Source organism: the organism of the source record quoted next, unplaced genomic scaffold, assembly GCF_019419815.1.
Source record: "Pyrus x bretschneideri cultivar Hongxiangsu unplaced genomic scaffold, Pyrus_bretschneideri_v1 Contig9, whole genome shotgun sequence".
In the NCBI taxonomy this organism is placed as follows: Eukaryota; Viridiplantae; Streptophyta; class Magnoliopsida; order Rosales; family Rosaceae; genus Pyrus; species Pyrus x bretschneideri.
Genome location: NW_025999831.1, coordinates 1075401 through 1097135, shown reverse-complemented (window position 1 = coordinate 1097135; position 21735 = coordinate 1075401). Strand labels below are relative to the sequence as shown.

The following is a 21735-nucleotide window of genomic DNA, read 5'->3' as shown; positions in this document are numbered from 1 at the left end:
TGCAAAGATTAATTAAACCATAATTTGTTATCATTTACACTTTTAAGTATTGTATATTAACATTTTCCTCACCCTTGGGTTGTGCAGCTGGAGAAGAGCATCCTTGACATTGAAACCATACACCAAAAGATTTGATTTTATGAGGAGTAATTTGGTGTTATCAAATGAAGATTTTGTTTTTAAGATTAGAGCTTTTATAAGATTAATTCTTTTTCCTTGTGTAGTATCTGAATTTTATTTAATTTGTTTATTTTGACAAACGATATGATAATTTAACTAAATTCATCTAAAAATTCTAAAGTACACGGAAGAAAAAGAAGAATTTGGAAAATTCGAATTTAAATGCAAAAAGTGAAGCACATTGCTTTAGTTAACTAAACCGGATATATGTACCTCGGAATTTTAAGTTGGGTAAAATTTTGTAAAAAAAGAAAAATCATCAGTCAAGGTTGACAAATGATGGGATGCCTCAAATCCTCCTTTATGTTTAATTTAGTGCATTCATTATCAGGCTTGCATGAGGTCCTTTAATTGATTGGAAGGACAGACTTGGGCCCTGTGGCCTCTTTTGAGCACTAATCTTAATCATTCTTGATCATTGAAGCCTATGTTAATCTAAACATTCGTGAGGCACGAAAGTGATGAGTTTCTCAAACGTCAAGGACATTTCCAGGTAAAAAATCCGAAACAAAATATCAGACTTCACCCAGTTACAGGTTACTTGTCACTACAACGAACTAAACAGAAACAGCAGTGACTCCAAGAAAACATGACTAAGTAAGAAGAAAATGCTCCTAACGATTAATGTCAAAAATTTAAGTTTGACAGGAAGTTGACGATCTATACCACATTCTCTAAAACATCCATTAGAGATGGTGCATAAAACTGATGATGATGATGATTGGTGCAGTTCAATCACCAGATGACTGTCTAATCAACGTTATTGACATCCGTGGTGGAATTCGACGTATGTGATGTGAAACCAGACGTTGGTGATGTGAGATTCGATGTAGGTGATGTGAGACCACCGAACCGCCTGTAGGATGGCGTTGGGGGAGATCTCGGAGATAGGTTAACAAACTCTAAGGCCTGCGTTCTCAGCTCTACCGGATAGTCAGCAACACAACCGATTCTCGGGCCAGCTCCTGTTGACCACTTGAGCGATAGCTGATGCCCGAGTTGGTATGATTTCACTGAGGTCTTGGAGTTGATCCTCTGCAGTATCTTTTTCTGAGGGACCTCAGTTCTTGGACTATGAAGACCACCGGATAAAGTCCTCTTGTACTCAGTTTTGGGTTCCGCTTGTGGAAGTTCAGTGGATTCTGCGGATTGGGTTTTCTCCACTTCTTCTGGAATCTCCGGTTGAGGAGTTTCAAAGTTGGTTGGCATTCTAAATGTACTCCCACCATTAGACTTGCCACCATCATAGCTATCAGAATCGTCAGTGGCCTTGCGTATCTGGGGAACAAGAGAGTTTAACACACCATTAGCCAAATGCAGATTAACGAAAACATGGAACAACAAAACTCCCAATGAAGTGTCACCAACTCGTGGTAATCCTAGTTTTATTTTCCAGGTTGCTAATTTGGAATAAAAGCGCTAAAAGAACCATACGTTTTATCAATTACCTGAACTTCGTCAAGGTTCACCCCGTTATCCTTTAGAACTGATAAAAAGGTATCAAGCCTTTCATCTGTTGGCCGGTAATGCCCGCTATATGCAGAGATTGACTGCAAAATCAACAATACAAGGATCAGATGCTCTAAATCCAACATACTTAGTCAGTACTTTAATAAGGCGCTACCAAAATATTGCTTGTGCATGTTAAGTTTGTTTTTGTGCTAAAGGATCAAAGATAACAGCTATAAAACAGTACCTTCAGAACTCCATTCTCTGCCTCTAGCCTTCCAGCAGCTATCGCTGCTCCTCCAGCCAAGAAGCTAGAATGATGGAAAACCCCTTTCTTTTTCTGAAAGAATCAACAATGTGTTAGCTATTTTCTGGATAACAACAGAAAATGAGAAACACGGGCATCTTATGTTTTCGATTCTTACAACGCCAGCATAGAGTCTCTTAGAGGTGCTCATAACGAATATCCACTTAGCTCCCGGAGATCCATCCTTTGTATGAAGAAGCTCTCCGGTTTGCGAGTGAATAAGTTTCCCTTCCTCGACAATGTATTCATAATGCACTCTCTCTTGCTAAAATTCATCAACAATATCCACAACCACAAAAAGGGTTAAAAGAAAGATCATAAAATCATGTAAAGTTGAATTGATTCATAGAAGCACATACAGGTCCAAGATACTTGATGCATTGTTGTCGAAGCTTCAATCTCGGGCATTCTTTCAGCTCAAGCTCTTTTCCATCTCCTACATCCAACCTGCAAGGAAAAAAAAAAAACCAGAGCAAAAATCAAACTTTAATCAAGTGATTAAACAAATTAACTTGAAGAGAACAAAAATGGTGACTTTTCATACCAGTAAAAAAATGGCTGACCAGCATCTGCTTTAGACCACTCTTCATAATACACATGCAAGCTATGCCCATACCTATGCCTCGGATCAATCTGGATTTTACCCACCCAAAATTTCATTCAGTAAAAACAACGACAAGAAATTGATTTATGTTGATTAACAAAAGTTAATTTTTTATTAAAAAAAAATCCAGAGAAATCATTTAATAAAAATAATTACAGCTTCAATCCAATGCTGAAAAGCCAATTTCTGTGCTTTGGCGTCTTTGGATAGCCCCTTGCCAACCTGCCAAAAAGTCCAAAATTTTATTTAGACTCCGTTTCACATTTTTACCATACAACCCACCTAAATTCGATAATATAAGTGATTTTCGCACATCATTTTGTACGTTTTTTTATTAAGAATCAAGTGACAAAAGTAAACATAAGAGTGCGCTCTACAAAAAATTAGTTACTACTAATAATCAAGAGACAAAAGTAAACATAGGAGTGCACTCTGAGAAATCTTTTCCGATACGAAAAACAGTAACCACACACAAATTATATTTCTTTTTCGATCCAAACCCAGAAATTAAAACATAATTGTTCAAAAACATACCTAAAAAATAAAATAAAATTTACCTTAGAAGCATTCTTGCCGACACGGTTCCAACGTTTAGCCACAGATTCGCCGTGATCAAAGAACGAAATCGTGCTGCGGTTCAATCTCCAGGAATCTATCGCTTGCCACCTTCAATCCGTAAAACACCCCTCATTTTTCAGTTAATTTCATAAATTTGTGTGTTCGTGTTACCACTGAATACCGAACTGTTAAAAAAAGCAGAGAAAGCACGGAGATTCGGTACAGTTTCACTCACCAGTATTCTTCAACGACGACGGCGGAGTCGGCTAACCTGCGCCGGGTGCGGTAACTCCGATACAGCTTCTGAACCTTCACCGCCGCCGTCGACTCCGACCTCTCGCCCACCGGCGCATCCGTGTCACCCGCTGGCGCCCCGTGAAGCACATCGGGGGCCAAGCATTTCGGGCCAACGCCAGACATTTCAGAGCTGCGGAAGTCGCGGGAACCGAGCGCGGTGACGGAGTAAGAAAACGGAGGATTGTCGAAGGTTGGGAGGGTTTGTGTCTGAGTTTCCACCTCCATTTTTTCGATAAGAGAGAGTCGAAAATATGGTCGGAGTTCGGAGAGTTCAATGAATTTTATATGGGGCAAGTGGAGGTGTGGGGGTGGTTTTACCGGGAACCTTACCGGTCAACTTTAATGCATTTAGTAAACGTCTGGGTTTTTGGGAGTGGGAGGCTGTGTGGCACGCGCTTGGAGTGCAGATCGGGCACCGTACACAGTTGTAAATAGTGAAATTTTTTATGTTTTTTTAAGTTATTAACTTTTTAACGTACATATCCTACTATTTGTATAGTGACATGTGGTATATCACTTCATATGATGGTCACATTGAAAAATCTCTCGAGATAGAGGAGAAATTCCGATTTTTTCCTTTTTTTGTTAAGCTGATATTCTAAATTAATTTACTAGGAAAAGAAAGAAAGTTTGGACCTAAGTCGCAATGGGCGAAGAGAAATGCTCTAATTATTAGGCAATCCACCACTTGATTTAGAAATAAATGAAACTAGACCGTAGAGAATAATTGTCAGATGCTTTCTACATATTCTGATGCTCTCTACATATACTTTTTTACTTCACACACATTTTTTTCAATATTTGACTCGGTCAAATCGAATGAATTAAAAAGAATCAAAAGATAAAAATTAATAGAAGGTGTGTGAAAGGTAAGAAACAAATGTGTGGATAGCACCACCTATAAAGAATATGGACAAAAAAATTTAGATAATCCTTTATTTCATTAGATGAAAAGGTGCATGATGGTTTACTTGTGTCATATAAGTTATATTTGTAAGCTTATTTTTTATTGATTTATACTAATAAAACTAACCATATTAACTCACTTTTTAATAGGAATAGATCATACTATTGTATAAAAAAACCCTACCTAATTTATTAGAAACTGTCATCGATATAGTTATATTTTTTTACAATAAAATAAAATAAAATAACATGGTCACTTTTGTTAGTGAACGATCAAATCATACATTAGGATATAATTTTACTACATCTGTTAATAGATGATTGTTATCATTGATTTAAATAGTCTTTTTTTTTTTAGTCGAATCATAGCGTTTGTAAGTTAAATATTAAATTAGCCATCAATTTAAATAGTCAATCAAGTTTTTTTTTTCTTTTTGATTTTCTTTCATTAAGGAGTTGTACGTATTAATCTTACTTTTATTTATTTATTAAGGAGTTGTAGTGTCAATAATACGAACGATTTGCAAATCTTATGCGACAACATTTGAGTATTACTGAATAAAGAAGATAACTTTTACCCAAGGATATTTATTTATGTGTTTTAATCCTTTCTAATTTATTCAAACTAATAGTAGAAAGGAGCTTTGGATTTTAAAGTGAGAAATTCAAAGAGAACTCTTTCCAAAATAAGACAACTTACGATCTTTCTGTCACTTGAAGTTTTAATATTTTATACTATTAACACGAAAATTGATTTTAAATTATAAATAACAAAACTTTTATAAAGGGAAATGTTATTAGCATTTCTAAAATTTTATTTTACACTCCTCACAAGTGTATTTTTTTTCTAATTATAAAAAATTTAAAATATAAAATAAAATTTTTAGAATGTCAACAACAATTTCTTTTATAAAAAGCCTTGATTTTTTCAGAATTCTTTTAACATTTCTCGAAGTTTCAGAGTGATTCACGTGCTTGGCTTTCTGCATTTCAATTTTCCAGGTCAAATGATATTTCAGAATGGAATGACGTGATACCATGTAAACTGTAAAGTAAAAGATGTCCCCCAACATTTAATTATTAATGTCCCAGTCCGTCTGCCAATCAATTTTTCCCCCTTTTTTTTCTTTTTTTTTTTTTTTTTTTGCATTTTTCGGCTATAGAAAGAATTCAATCTTTGTTCTTTTTTTTTTTTGAAAAAGATCTTGAAGATTTTAGAAATTCTGTGATCGTGATCGTTTATTGTATATTATTCAGTTAGAAATTATTTTAAAATTTAAAATTAAATATAAATAATACTTAACGATTTCTGACCGTGAACGATCATGATTACAAAATTCCTAAAATCCTTAGAAAAAAATCTGACAAAGATGCTTTTTCTTTTTTGGACTTGCATGTTTTGGACATTTCCGAGTTAGGAATTTTTATTTTTGCAAATCTGATATTTGAATGCTAGTAATGGTACACGTATTTACTTAATACGACAATCATTTGTGAAGGGTAGATGTTTACGTGTAAACTATGTGCTCGTTTGAAACTATTTTTAAAATGATTGAAAATACTTTTGGTCAAAATCTTTTGGAACTAATCTTTAATAAAATTCAAGTGGATCATGAAAAAACATTTTAAGTGTTTCTTGCAAGAAACACATGTCTAGTGTTTCTTCCCAAAAGCAATTGAACCAAAAATCAATTTCACAAAAAGCGTTTTCAATCATTTCGAATGCACTTACAAACTAGTCCTATCTCATTCCACAAACAGTAGTGCATGACTCCCATACATCCAAACTAAAAAGAAAATGGTAATAATTGATTTAATCGAATCAAGGATTAGGGGTTTTATGGAATCAAGAGTTCGGGTTTTGGGGGAATGAAGAGTTAGGGAAGTCTAACAACTTGGAATTTGAGATCTAGTATCGGGGAGTTCAAGACTCAAATACGAGGTCTTGCTAGGGTTTGTTTAGGGTTTAGAGGATAGACTTGGTTGACTCCTTGGAAACGTGTCCGAGTTTTCTTATAACGCTTGTCACGTTGATTTGGTCACTTATAATATTCTGATTTTTATGAATGTTATTTCATGTGGTTTGAGTGTATGTGCCTTAATGTTTGATATTTAATAAGAATACGTGTCTAAGGTTGTCTTCATGGTTCTTTCCCCCAGTGGTATTTCTAGTCTCGAAAGCAATGAGTAAATTTATAGCACTCGTTTAAAATCGAATTTATTGAAAACTATAAGATTATACAAATCAGTAAAACTTTTATGCCTCTTGTTACTCGAAGATCAATAACTCTCAAATCGTATTTAAACAAAAAATACGATGATCATAAATTTCAAAAAACAAGACACCCATCATTCGGTACAAAACAACATTCTACTTTATGGTCCTATGTTACGAAGATAACAAATATTGTAAAGAAATAAAAGAGATGATGCAATTACAAAATCAACTATTGCAAATTGAGATGTAAAACAAACACATGAGATAACAGTTTCACATAACAAAAATCATGTTAGTGATACATGCAAATACTAAAAACTTCAAAGTCCTCAACCAAATATGGCAACTTACGTTGTTATTTTCTTATAGAATCCCAAGTTTTGTGGTCTCTTAAAACTCAGCAGCTGTACAAGCTACGCTCCTCTTGGCGCCTAAAACTGTGCGATGGACGGAGATATCTGTGCGTTTTGTCGTGCTCGCGTTCGTGGCAAAGACAGAACTGCTTTGTGCCGTTGTCTTTTTTATGTTTATTGGGTCTGTACGTTAGGTGGTTGTACAATTTATATAATATTTATGCAAAGACTTTGACGACGAATTTTTTATATAAAACGGTACACCAAGTCGTGAAAACGACACAAAATCTAACGAGTAAAATGGTGAATCCAGCGTGTGCCCTTTAGGTTTTGGACCCGGTCACAGCTCGTGCTGGAAAATGATGACCAACACTCCCTCTTAGTCTTCGTCTTCGCCTTCAGTCGACTTTCATCACAAATTTTAGGTTATGTTTGTAGTGGATCAGGAATCATGGAAATTGCGGTGAAACATGATATGCAAGGGGTTGGTAGGGTTGGCAACTAGGAAGTGTTGCAATGTATCCGCCCAAGTTCGTTGCAACAACTTTGCAAGAGACCTCTATAAAAATGTCTATCGTGGGGTACATTGTAGAGGATTCAAAGGCAGCGTTGCTTAAGAGCACTTGAACATTTTCTATTGAGTTTCCTCGTCAAGCCAACGATACTACTCACTATCTAGCTCGATATATATGCTCTTTATATTAGTGCGTGTTATAATTGATTTAAGGAACCTCCACATCTCATCTCAAATTTATTGTTGGAATATTGTATTGAGTAAAGGGCGTTTCTTTATCCCCATGTTGTACTTACTACTTCATTAGTGAAATCTATTAAGTTTCTCATAGAAGAAAATTTCGTTGGAACTCAGTTGGTAGAATAATTGTAGTGTGAAATATAAACTTAAACACTAGGGGCCTGCTTGATACACCGGACTGGCTTGGCTAGTATTTGCCTTCTTTGACCTTTGATGTGCATCACGGGTTGAGATTCACTCCGAATATCTGTGTCCAGAGCCAGCAAACCAAGAGATATATACCACTCAATTTGAATCATACGATCGTCATTAGCTCATCCCACTGATCAACTTCATAAAAACTCAAAAATTTGAACGGGGCGAATCTCTCTCTAAAAATGTCAAATCTCTTAGTTTGCAAACTCGTGACAAAGAGATCCAAAGTGGACCTCTTCCGCACACCACCCAAGGTTTCTGACAAAATCAGATGGAACGATCTATTCTCAATATTTAGAAGAAAAAAAAAATTGAAATTAAAACCAAAACTGTCATAGCATGAAAATCTCCGAGAACCTTCTCCTTGGCTAGTGGCAAAAACATCTGTGTCTCAAAACTATATGGACTGGAAATTAAAAATTAACGGGGTCACATTATATGTACAATAATCTCTATTTTTTTCAAAAATTTGAAAAAGGTATATAGTTTTTGAACAAAAAAGGTATATGGTTAAATATATAGGGGCATCTAATCTTGGTTGAGGCCAATATAAATATATAGGGGCATATAATCTTGGTTGAGGCCAATATGGACATAGATGTCGCAGTCAGACCACTCCTTTAAGTGTGACAAGTCCACCAAAGGAATATACAGATAAGCCAATTCCCGAAGGCTTTTTCTATTTGGAGATATTTATCATTTACAAATGATCGAGCCTTAAGCTTAAGCCGATGTGATTAGACGTTTGATCTACCACAACCCAGTTTTAATTTCCTTGTCTATTTGACCTGGAGCAAGAACCTAGCCTTATTTATAATCTACTTTCTATTAATCATAGCAACTTAATTAGGATGTTCATAAATAGTTGCGTGGATCATACAAAGTTTCTGAAAATTGTGGCAGATCTCATTAGTATATATAGGCAGTGATTAAATATATAAATTTAGAGTAATGCTAAATAAACTAATTTCTAGACTAAATTTACAAACCATATGATGTGTCATCAATAAAAAATAAGCACGTTAATCAATATTTTATTAATAATTTAAATTATTAACAACCACATCCTGTGATTTACAAAATTTAGTTTAAAATTTTAATATCCCTAGCATTGTGCATAAATTTAAGTGCTACTAATAATGTGTTATTGGACAACACAATTTAGACTAATTTTCAGTTTGAAATAACTTGTTGCTAAATTGTAAGAGCTAAGTATGATATTTGTTTTTCAATTTCAGATTTAATCCATCTATCATGATTGTTGCTAGATCTAGAGAAGAAAGTAATTATGTGAATTAGAAGGGATTCTCATCACAAATAATGAGATGTTCAGAACAATCCTCAAATGACAAAATGTTTCCAGTTTTTCACTCATGGTGACGAAATTTTGTAAGATTCACATATGACGTTAAATTGCGACGTGAACTTAAATGAATTATTAGGTTACTAACTGGTTAACACTCGTTATTGCGTTCAAGCATATTTAAACAGACAATTAATCATAGTTTTACAAAGTAAATACCTTTCCATGAATTTTAGTTTCCATGAGTTTTAGTTTTCCAAAACTATATATATATATATAATTTTCATTTTATTTGAAAAAATTAAAATTCTTGACAATCTAACTAAGATAAAAGAGAGAAAATGGGAAATCCCAGCTCCAAACAAAAAGAGAATCTAAAGCTTATCTTGGCATGCCTTGACCTTATAATATACAATAAGGTGATTGGTCAGTGTGGTGTGCTTCCTATGTACGAACGTACGTTGTCTGTTCTTGCTGCTCCCGCATAAACATTAACTGATATATCTCAAATACAAGACATTCTTGATTCCCTAATCCTTATGTAACAATGCATTCTTATATATAAATGCATGTTTATGCTCCAAATTGAATGTTTAATCTCCTCTTATGGGATCCCACAAAGCAAAAGTTGAAGTGGAAAGCATAATGTGCTTCCATTTCTATGTATCCTCAATCAAATCATTTCTATAACCTTATAGACAAGTGATTTTTATAGAAGTTTATTCGGTTATATGCAGTCTTGTATATTAAAATTCTTTAATTGTATATATCTATACAATATACAGTAGCGAGCCAGTTTGGGATCAATGGCTGCTCATGACCTCAATAGTTTTAGAGTTTATCTTTGACCCCAACTAAGGAGATAGTGGACAACATTGAATTACAACCTATTGTTGCTTCTTCATTCTCTAAGTTCTTCATTCTTTCCCGTGTCTTCCTTCTCTTTTTTCTTGTGTGCAACCTAGTAGTGCGCACCTCACATGCTCAACTAAAAGCTTCACTTAAAAAGTCTTGGCATGCAAGTCTTGACAGTCTGCTAGCTTGGGCATACCTTGATAGATTTAGATGCTAGAAGAACACAACTATTGATAGATGTCATCACAAGCTTTCGACGAATATTGGTAGATTTTGGTAGGTGCCCATGAGATGCTTGAATGAATGGTGCAATGATTTTTTTTCTTTTTTTCTTTTTTTCGAAACCATAGCCTCATTGTTGCAAATTGACGACTCCACCACTGGCAACATTTATATAAGTTGGGTGGGGACTTAATAAGCCTATTAAGATGTGAGGTTTTCTTTCAAAAAACTGTAATTTAATGAAACTTGCTACTTAACAGAGTCATGTTCTTTTGGCCATCTGGATATATCAAAGATTGATAGTCACTTACCATTCAGTTTGATATTAAATGTGAAGACTAAAACATTATAAGCACATTATGTTCATCCTTCATCCTTAATATTCAATTTAAAGATTAATGACTATGTATTTCCTGATCACCTATTTACGAGCTAAACATTCTGCTACTTAATAAACCCTGGACAATCATCTTTCCACTGTAATACATATGCACACATATATGTGTATACGATCGAGTTCCTAATAGAACAAAGCTATATATGGTGCTGACAAAAGACCATTAATTCTTTGGTGCTGCAAAGGAAAATGTTAAGTAGGTGAGCTTAATTATTTAATTTATCGCATGCTTTTGGTGGCCTAGCCACTGTGACAAAACTATCCATGGATGCGCTCAAATTTTGTCAAACTTTATTGGTATAAGACCAGAAACCCTAGTGCTCTCGATCGGTTGATCTCTTTCTATATCGATCACTGTGTACATGCAGTATGCACGTATTATATTCTGCTAGACGTGACCGTACCATGGTCTTATCCTTTGCCTCTTTTGTTTATTAAGTTGTATGATTAACTACTGCACCATGTGGAGAAGTGGACTTGGAAAAAGAAAAAGAAGACAAAAAAAGAAAGTGAAAGAAAATGGCAGTTCACTGTTTTTTTCTGGGTCCATGCAATTCATTCATTGATTTTTTAGGGCAATGCCAGAGAGATCGTCAATTTAATGGTATTTTGTAAATTATATTACGTGTTTATTGACGATTGAATTATTACTTAGGTTTTGATTAATATGTTTATTTTTTATTGTTGACACATTACATAATTTACATAGGTGGTTTAAAAAATTAGTCTACTCAGCGTTACTTTTTTTTATGGGTGTCAAAAATACAATTAACTGAGTTCGATTCCTAGCGTTAGTGAATCGCACGATGGTGGCCAAAGGAAGTTGAAATGCTTCTTATTTATTTACTTGGGACATAGGCATGGGCGGGATAGGGCTTTTCTTTAGCATATGGCTAAAAAGAAGGTCTATAAGTCGAAATGTAGTACATGTGAGTCTTCCCAATCCCTAAAAAAATGAATTTTTGTGACGAAATTACCAGCTGATCACTTTTTAAAAAAAGAAATCCACTGGTAATATATAGTGTAGATCCAGGCAAGTGTGTGCTGTATTTTCTATATTTTAGTTATAAGAGACAAACGTGTTCTTGATTTTTTAAGGATAACAATAGTTTTGTGACAAAATTGAGTAAGTAAGACCAGACGTGGTTTTATGCATTTATTTGTACAACTGCAAACCTACTACGTTAGGACCTATTTTATATTACACATTGGAAAATGGGTATGATATCCACACACCCCATTTTACTTCTCACACACATATTTAATTTTCGGCCGTCGAATCGGATGAATTGAAGAAGATCAATGGACAGAAATCATCAAGGAATGTGTGAGAAGTAAAATGAGGTGTGTGGATAGCACATCCCTTGAAAAAATATCCTCTCTTGAGATGGTATATGAGCTCTTGTACACCTTATTACACCAGGGTTTTGTAGGAGTAAGTTGTACTCATGAGATTTTCTTACATGTGTGATTCGAAATTCTAATATTTAAGTTTACAACTCGTTCCATATTCATACATTTACCAAATCCACCAGCGGATATTAACGTTTCAGAAGGTTGTTATGACTACGATTATTTACTTCGACTGGACTCAATGCCATGATTAGGTGTAGACTGTAGAGTTCAATTAATCACCCTATTTAAAACTGCCATAGATGGATTCTAGCTGCGCTGGTAGAGATTAAGATATAAGATTGACAAATGGGCTGCACAGAACCTAGAACCTTACGAGTGAGGTTAGTGTTTCAAGGCTTGAGGTGGTTTGGGTTGTGGAAGATGGTTGGCTACCAAAAGGATTGAGGTAGTTTGGGCCAATATATAGTGTTACTTAGATGTTGAGCCCAATTATGGTCTAATCCAAATTACATATTTTTTGTATTATTTGAATTAGACTAAGGGCTAATTTAGTATGTTGTGTTTAAAAAAAATAAAAAAAATAATTTTTTTGTTGTGCAGTGAGAAAAAACAGTTTTCAAAGAAAGCATTTAGGTGTTTAGTAAATTGTAGCTATAAAAATGCTTTTAACCAAACAAAAAAAAAAAAAAAAAAAAAGGAATAGAAATGTCTAGTAACCTTTTATGTAAAATTGTTGCGGTTATGCAAAATGACCGAAATGAGTGTCTTGGTGAATGTGATATTATAATGTTTATCTTTTTTTTTTTTTTTCACATTCAAATAATTTTATAAAAGATAAACAAAATATTTGATTAATTAAAGAGTAGAAAAGAAGAATATTGTTGAGAAATTAAAAAAAAAAAAACGGGAGATAAACAATAGAGATGGAGAAGATAAAACTCTGCTTTGCAGAACCTCCCCTTCCTCTTGTCCATGGCCACGAGCCCAACTCCCAGTCTTTCTCATCCAAAAGGGTCAATTTGACTTCGATCAACCCCACTTTGGTAGCAGAATTCCACCCCGTTGCCGCCACCATGAACACCGACAATGTAATGGGATATGTGCTCCAACCAACTTCTCATATGGTCATCTGATTCATTCAATCTGTCCGTTGATTTCTTGTGTGAAAGACGAGGGAGGGAGACGAAAAAATGTTTCATACGTAGAAAGAAACGATGGAGAGGATAGTAAGATTGTCATATTGAAATTTTCATTAATGACTATCGTTCACTCTTGTTTTGTGAAAAAAAAAAAAAAAAATCTAGTTTTTTAAAACAGCTAATAGCTGCTTCCGCTTTTTTGCTTTGAATTTCCATGATTTAGAAAGAAAAAAAAGGGTTTGATTGAGTTACCAAATAAAAATTGGAGTCCGGCTTTTTTTAACACGTACTTATATAAAAAAAAAAAGTTAAGCAGTTTCGAACCAATACTAAATGGAGGGGACTACTAAATGCACACTATAATTTAACGAGTAATGTTAGGCTCACCATCTTTCTATTCCACATCTTGATACCATCTTACATGACAAACTGACGTGTACCTCCAAATGTATTATCTTTTATTTATTTTATGAATCTTTTATTTTTTAGAGAAATCAGTAGTGTTTACTCATTTTTTGAAGAAAGCTTGTTGAATTATTCTAATTATAAACAATCACTAGAGTTATTGGTTCTGCAAGAATATTACTTTCGCATTTGAGGATTACGCGTTCGATTCTTTTATCGCTTGCATAATAAGAAAAATAATAAAGTTATTATTCAGTACAAAATGCACATCTTACTTTATGGTTCCTTGGTATGAAGTTAACAAATGTTATAAAACGAAATAACAGAGATGATGCAGATTAGCTCTTGCAAATTGAGATAGAAGACAAATTCATCAGACAACAGTTTAAGATCAACCAAAAAATGTTAGTGAGATAAATATTTTTTAAATATTATTGTCATCTCAATTATTTATTTTCACTAAGGTCCACAACTTGGAGAATTTTTTTCAGTGTATTTGAAACACGACCTAGTAATCAAGTATAATAATACAAGTGATTTAAGTTTTTTTATTTAAGTATCCAACCATTTGTATTATGACATTACTATATCAATCTGTGTTTTTGACACACTAAAAAATCTCGCCACAACTTAAGGTTTGGAATTTAATTTGGGGCGTTGGAACTCATATACGATTCTTTACTAGAGTTTGATGTTTAGGGCTAAGAATTTGATTTGTCTCAAGAAATTTTCTTTTGATTTATCTCAAGAAATGTGTCACTTGTGTGTTTGGTTCCTTTTTATACTCTCATTCTCATTTCTTTAAGTAATTATGCATTGGAAATTACTTACGCCGAAAACCGGACTACATTGAGGCACATTTATTCATGCAAATTGATTATCTTAGAAAATTAAACAGTGTTCAAGAATTTGGTTATATTTCTGATGCTTTTAACTTACTAGAAACTCCATTTGGTTAAGTTATATTCACTTATGTGTTTGGTTCCTTTTTCCACTAAAAGCGTCTTTTAAAACTAAATCTCAAAAAGTACACTAATGCATAACCAAAACACTCGTTCGAACTCGAAAACTACAAATTATACATATTGATAAAACCAAAAAATCTCAAGAGATTATGTGAGAACTATAACTCTCAAGTCATATTTAAACAGAAAATACGATGCTCATGAGTCCCAGAAAACAAACAATTATCAACAAACAATTATCATTTAGTACAAAAAGACATTCTACTTTATGGTCCTTTGTTATGAAGTTAACAAATGTTGTAAAGAAATAAACAAGATGATGCAATTACAAAATCAACTCTTACAAAATGAGATATAGAACAAATTCTTGGTCCTTTGTTAAACCTACTCCAACTCTTGAAGTAAAACTCAAATTTTAGGTTCTAAACTTGCACCAATTTGCTCCAACTCTTAAGGTAAATATGAGTTAAAACTCAAAACTCATTTCCAGGCCAAATTTAACCTAGGATTCTCCCCAGGGTTAGTGAGGCTGACCCACCATATATGTATATTTTTTTTTATTTTATATTTACAAATTTATTGAATTCAACGGTTAAGATCTAATTTGATAAAATCCAACGGTAAAAAAAAAAAAAAATCTAACAGTCCAAATTTAAATTCAACGACTAAAGTAATTAAAAAAAATTTATGTGTTTCATATTTTTTTCATAGTGTTTTACGAGTTTCATGGTGTCGGTTAGTGATTTTTTAATATTTGTCGAAATCTAAATATTTTTAGGTTAAAGTGTTCATAAAATTAAATTAGGATAGTCTACATAAATTTTTTTTTTTTTAAAGTTACTTTAAGAAAAAAAATTATCCTAAATTCATTCTTTGATAATCTGGAGCTAAAATTTTAACTCATAATGATTGGAGCAAACAAGCTGTTTCTGGGTTAAAACCTAAATTTTCTAGGCCAAAAATTTTAGGTTTTAACCCAAGGGTTAGAGATAGTCTTAGTTAACATAACTAAACTCATGTTAGTAATATAAATATTAAAAAACTTCGAAGTCCTCAACCAAATATGGCAAATTTTCGTTGTTATTTGGATAAATTATACAAAACTACCTTAACTATGGGTCGAACCACAATTTCATACTTCATGTTTTAAACATTGTAATGTCATACCTCAACTTATGAATTTGTTGCAATGTTAAACCTTCGTTAAATTTTCTGTTAATTTGACTGTTAAGTGATGAAGCGCCAACTATAATAAAAATTTATTAATTAATAATAAATTACTAATTTTTTATTTAACAATGAAAAATTAATCAAAAAAAAAAAAAAAAACCTCTCTTCCACTTGCCATTATCACCCCAACTCCCACTTGCCACATTGTCACCCCAACTCCTAAACCTGGAAAATCATACTAACCCAAACCAAATCCAGAAAATCATACCATCCCATCCCAAACCCAGAAAGAAAATATAAATCCATACCACATCCCCACCCTCCCCCGTCTCCTCCATCTATTCTCTCCGGCCAATTCCACCATCTTCACCTCACTCACTTTCTAGGCCACCACTCACAGATCCGACAAACCCAAACACCTTGGTCGACAGCTTCATTTCGTGGCATGGAATGGACTTTCTCCCTCCCAATTTCGTGACCTTTCGCACCACCTTCCTTGCAAAATCAAAATTCCTGAATCCTATATTTACCATGCTCTCACTTGTTGGACTTTTTAAGGTATTACAAATCATTTTACTTCCTAAATATTATGGTCGTTAATACTATCAATTTGGTTGGTATCCATCACTACTAATGTGCGTTACTTTCTACAACAACCATATTAATATCGAGACAGCCGTTTCTTGTATTTGTCTATCTTAGGTTTGCTTTTAATTTGCAATACACGTGGGGGATCGTAGGAAATATGTTTGGTAATAAATTAAAATATTTTTATTCCAGAATAATTACGATTATTGAATTGGTTATTTGCAAACCACTAAATGTGTTTTAATTTACTTTAATTTCAGTGTTGGTTGGTTACTATATCAATTTTATTGTTGCTGCCTTTATATGCTTTAATTCTTGATTTATGATAAGAAATTTATCCTTCCGTTTTTGTGACATCCTACATCGCCCAGGGGAGTGATCCTTATATATATATTCTCATCCTTACCTAGCACGAGGCCTTTTGGGAGCTCATTGGCTTCAGGTTCCATGGGAACTCCGAAGTTAAGCGAGAAGGGGGCTAGAGCTAGAGCAATCCCATGATGGGTGACCCACTGGGAAGTTGCTCGTGAGTTCCCAAAAACAAAACCGTAAGGGAATAGTAAGCCCAAAGCGGACAATATCGTGCTACGGTGGTGGAGCGGGCCCGGGAAGTGATTCGCCCTGGGCCGGGATGTGACAATTTGGTATCAGAGCCTAATCCTGGCCGTGGTGTGCCGACAAGGAGGTCGGGCCCCTAAGGGGGGTGGATTGTGATATCCCACATCGCCCAGGGGAGTGATCCTTATATGTATATTCTCATCCTTACCTAGCACGAGGCCTTTTGGGAGTTCACTGGCTTCGGGTTCCATGAGAACTCCGAAGTTAAGCGAGAAGGGGGTTAGAGCAATCCCATGATAGGTGACCCACTGGGAAGTTGCTCGTGAGTTCCCAAAAACAAAACCGTGAGGGAATGGTAAGCCCAAAACGGACAATATCGTGCTATGGTGGTGGAGCGGACTTGGGAAGTGATCCGTCCCGGGCCGGGATGTGACAGTTTTGCTTTGAACAATTAAGTTACCTAATTTCTAATATATATTAATAGCTATATAATTGTAATATTTATTATTATGAAAACATGTTACAAAGGAAAGATATATCATATATAACAAGGGTGCGGGTGTGAACACGAAAAGTTCCTTGAAACAAGAGACAGGAATAACGTGTACAAAATAATATTTTTTGTTTGATGATTTTGGGATTACGATCTCTCTCAAATTTGGTCCTCTGATTCTATCTTCGCAGGGTGTAGGTTTGTGGATGAGTTGTTGATCCAAAGGGCCGTCGGGGCTTGATCTAAGGATGAACAGTTGATGAACGATGAACACTTTCTTCAAGGGCCGTCGGGGCTTGATCTTGAATAATGGTTGTGTGGATTTCTTCAAGGGCTTTTGGGCTTGATCTTGAAGGTTGATTGGATGTGTGGATTTGTTTGTTGATCCAAGGGGCCGTCGGGGTTTGATCTTGAGTTGGTGTAAGTTCTTCAAGGGCCGTCGGGGCTTGATCTTGAAGGAGGATTTGACGAAGAATGAAGAGGGCTTTCTTGATCCTTCGGAATTCTTGGGAATTTGGATGGTTGGAAGCTTTGGAGTTTCAAAGCTTCAAGGATTTGGGGAATTCCTCTTCTAATTTTGGAGTAGAGAAATGTATTTGGGAATTCCTTCATGCTTGATACCTTGATGGAGAAGCCTATTTATAGGCTTTGAGAATGAATCACTACCACAAAATATTTTTTTCCTTTCCAAGCACCATTGCCTAATTTTCCCACTTAATGCAATATTGAAATTGAAGTGGTGTAACTTATGGCCTAATTTCCCACTTAACACCATTTTAAACTTGAAGTGGTGTAACTTATGGCCTAATTTCCCACTTAATACCATTTTAAACTTGAAGTGGTGTAACTTATGGTTTAATTTCCCACTTAACACCATTTTAAACTTGAAGTGGTGTAACTTATGGCCTAATTTCCCACTTAATACCATTTTAAACTTGAAGTGGTGTAACTTATGGTCTAATTTCCCACTTAACACCATTTTAAACTTGAAATGTGTATGCTTTGTCATTGCCCAAATGAGAAAAACTTGCTTTGATCCGTAATGGATTGAAGTGTGCTTGCCTTGTCATTGCCCAACATGAGAAGAAAAACTTGTTTTGATCCTCAATGGATTGAAATGTACTTGCCTTGTCATTGCCCAAAATGAGAAGAAAAACTTGTTTAATCCTTCAAGGGTATTTCTTCCTATTTTGTTGAGTCACACACCATGTGTACAATTTGTACAACACGTGGCGTATGCCATGTATGCCTTGACACGTCAAAACTTTAATGCATTGGTGAACATTTGTTTTACTGAAATTTCGATGTCTACAAATGCCCCCACTTCAAGGCGCGTCGTAGACATGTGCTTGACACGTGTAAAAGATGCGTTTTGAAGTCCCTTAATGTAGATGTCAACCCAAGGGCCGTCGAGGCTTGATCTTGAATTGGGCTGGAAATTTCTTCAAGGGCCATTGAGGCTTGATCTTGAGTTCGACTGGAAGATTTTCTGGTTTCCTCCAATCGTTGATTTTTTCGCAGGCTTACTCTTGAACTGGGCTGGAAATTTCTTCAAGGGCCATTGAGGCTTGATCTTGAGTTCGACTGGAAGATTTTCTGGTTTCCTCCGATCATTGATTTTCCTTTGTGCTACTCTTGAACTGGGTAGCTGGATTCTTTTGGTCTCCCCCGAAGGTCTGAGCTTACTCCTTTTATCTGGAGTTGATTTTGATTCAAGGGTGGAGAACACTTGATTTCGAATCGGGCTTGTGATTTCTTCAAGGGCCATCGAGGCTTGATCTTGAATTGGGTGTAGGATTCTTTTGGTCTCCTCCACTCGTTGATTTTCCTTTGTGCTACTCTTGAACTGGGTAGCAGGATTCTTTTGGTCTCCCCCGAAGGTCTGAGCTTACTCCTTTTATCTGGAGTTGATTTTGATTCAAGGGTGGAGAACACTTGATTTCGAATCGGGCTTGTGATTTCTTCAAGGGCCATCGAGGCTTGATCTTGAATTGGGTGTAGGATTCTTTTGGTCTCCTCCACTCGTTGATTTTCCTTTGTGCTACTCTTGAACTGGGTAGCAGGATTCTTTTGGTCTCCCCCGAAGGTCTGAGCTTACTCTTTTTTTCTGTTTCTTTGTTCAATCTCTCCAATTCGTATTGAAGAGGGTTAGAGGATAGCTCAGCATATGCAGTTGTAGCTTGTCTCCACATGCTTCAATGTATCATTTTCACTTGCCTTACTTGCTCCCATTTGCAGAAGTGGTATTTCCTTATGCAGGTTTGGCATCTTCTCTTGTAGTATTTGTTTTCTGATACAGGAGTAGAATTCAAACCTTGCATTTGAATGGACCATCACTTCTTGGTGGCAGCGCAAGTTTGAGTGGAGGTTCCGACATATTGCTCTCTCTGTCCTTGTCTTGGCAGGTGAGAACAAGGGCAAAGGAAAAGACAGGGAAAAAGCATGATATGAGATACCTTTGCTTTCGCCCTTGATGATATGAGATACTTTTGCTTTTGAAGAAGCAGCGAATGAATCAACACATATATTTGTTGTGCTTGTCTCCACATGCTTCGATTTACCGTTTCCTCCTGCCTCATCTGTATTACAGGCATCTGGTATCTTCTTTGGGGGTACATCAATAGTTGAAGATGAGTACTTGAGAGCAGGGCTGGGAGTGCACTCTCGGAGGTGAGGAAGAGTTGGGCATTTTTTTTTTTTTTTTTTTTTTTTTTTTTTTTTTTTTTTTGTTTGCAGGTCTGCCTTGCCATAAAAGATGAAGGTCGACATATATAGGGATTTCCCAATAGCAAGTGGTGGTACTGTTCTTTTACCCTTGTCGACAAACGTTTTGATCCCGCAAATCCGGCTTTTTGAAATAGTGACGACTCTTCGATCTTTGAATACGCCTCTTTGATTTCTGAACGACGCCTCTTCGATTTCTGAACGAGCGCCTCTTTTGACAAAGCTGTACGCGTTTTCTGAAAAGCAGAGAAAGCGTCGCCAACTTATGCCGGAAAATCCAGCTTTTGAGATTTGCAGAGCGATGTCTCTTCACTTTTGAATAAGCAGCCCTTCGATTTCTGAACCAACGCCTCTTCCTTTTTATAGAGGTATTGATCACCTCTAACATGCACACTTTGAAGGTTGCTCATTCTTGAAAATCATCTCCGGCCTTTTGAGTTTTAACTCCATCCACCCATCTCTTTTAACACCTTTTGAAAAATGACTAACCCATCGAACCTTAGCTTAGAATTGAGTCTCAGCAGTGATCCGGTTGCGCTGCGTCAAGGTAATGTATGGTGCCCGTCTTTCTTATCTTCTAACGGTCCTCTTACAGGTGAAGACTCAGTGATGCAGAATGCAACAACAGCTACAATAGTTGCTAGGAACCTCCTCACACCAACAGATAGTAGGTTGCTTTCAGGACGGTCCGATGAGTTGGCCGTTCAAGAGTCCCTCGCTCTCAGTGTTCAGTGTGCGAGCTCTGTGTCCAACATGGGCCAACGCCTGCTTGCTCGGTCTCGTCAAGTGGAATCATTGATGGCAGAGGTGGAAGATCTTAAGCAGGAGATTAAACAGCTTAAGTACGAGAATAGAAGTTTGCATGTGCTTGCAAATAACTATTCGTCGGGCATGAAGAGGAAGCTTGATGAGATGCAAGAATCTCAAGGTTGAATGCAAAGTGACCGTCAAAGGCTTGCGTCTTTCTTCCAGAGGCACCTTTTTCCTGGGTCATCCAGCGTTCCGCCAAGTATTGAGGCCTCGAATGCTCTATCTCCGATGCCTCTTGCTCCGATGCCTTCTGCTCCGATGCCTCCTGCTCCGATGCCTCCTGCTCCGAGAGTGTTGCCATGTAGTGGGGCTTCACGTGAACAACCTTTGTGAAAGCTTCATCTTTTTTTTTTTTTTTTTTTTTTTTTTTTTTTTTTTTGTACGCACTTGTAATTTCTCGGAGATCAATGAACATGCTTTATTTTATCAGTGTATTGTGCTAAATACAGATAAAACATATACATCACCAAGATGTGTTATTTCCTTTTTTTTTTTTTTTTTTTTTTTTTAATTTTGATGATGTGACTGTACTTGAAGTTTTGAAGTTTCAAATTGCCTACGTACCCTTGGTTGAGGAGGGATCAAGTCATGACGTAGTTCAAATGAGTGATGGTTTTGATGATGATTTTGCCGTACACAGTTTATGCTCTTGCGGGCCAGGAGCGTGATACATGGAAGACTTGTGCTGCTTGAACTTGTATTTGTCGCAAAGCTCGTCCACGAGTCGGTTGGAGAACTGCTTTCCGTTGTCAGTGATAATGTAGCGAGGCACCCCATATCGGTGGATGATATGCTCCTTGATGAAACGAACAATAGTTTCCTTTTTTACTTCCCTTAAAGGGATGGCTTCAGCCCACTTGGAGAAGTAATCTGTTGCAGCTAGGATGTAAGCTTCCCCTGCAGATGACTTTGGCGTAATTGGTCCTACA

At 35.8% G+C, this 21735-nt stretch overlaps 1 protein-coding gene across 1 annotated transcript; it reads right to left on the bottom strand.

Moving 5' to 3' along the window:
* Positions 1-642: 642 nt before the first annotated feature.
* On the bottom strand, positions 643-3777 carry LOC103960001 (IQ domain-containing protein IQM3). Its single transcript, XM_009372388.3, has 9 exons — positions 3334-3777; positions 3098-3206; positions 2697-2762; positions 2481-2569; positions 2296-2383; positions 2055-2201; positions 1877-1969; positions 1629-1730; positions 643-1458 (listed from the first exon to the last, which is right to left on the bottom strand). The coding sequence occupies exons 1-9, from the start codon at positions 3618-3620 to the stop codon at positions 931-933; spliced, it is 1509 nt and encodes a 502-aa protein (XP_009370663.2). The 5' UTR covers positions 3621-3777; the 3' UTR covers positions 643-930.
* Positions 3778-21735: the final 17958 nt, after the last annotated feature.

Coding starts and splice junctions, on each gene's coding strand:
- LOC103960001 (XM_009372388.3), bottom strand. CDS start 3,620: ATGGAGGTGGAAACTCAGACACAAACCCTCCCAACCTTCGACAATCCT. Junction 2,570..2,696: donor TTCAGCATTGGATTGAAGCT/GTAATTATTTTT, acceptor GGTAAAATCCAG/ATTGATCCGAGGCATAGGTA. Junction 1,459..1,628: donor TGAACCTTGACGAAGTTCAG/GTAATTGATAAA, acceptor CTTGTTCCCCAG/ATACGCAAGGCCACTGACGA.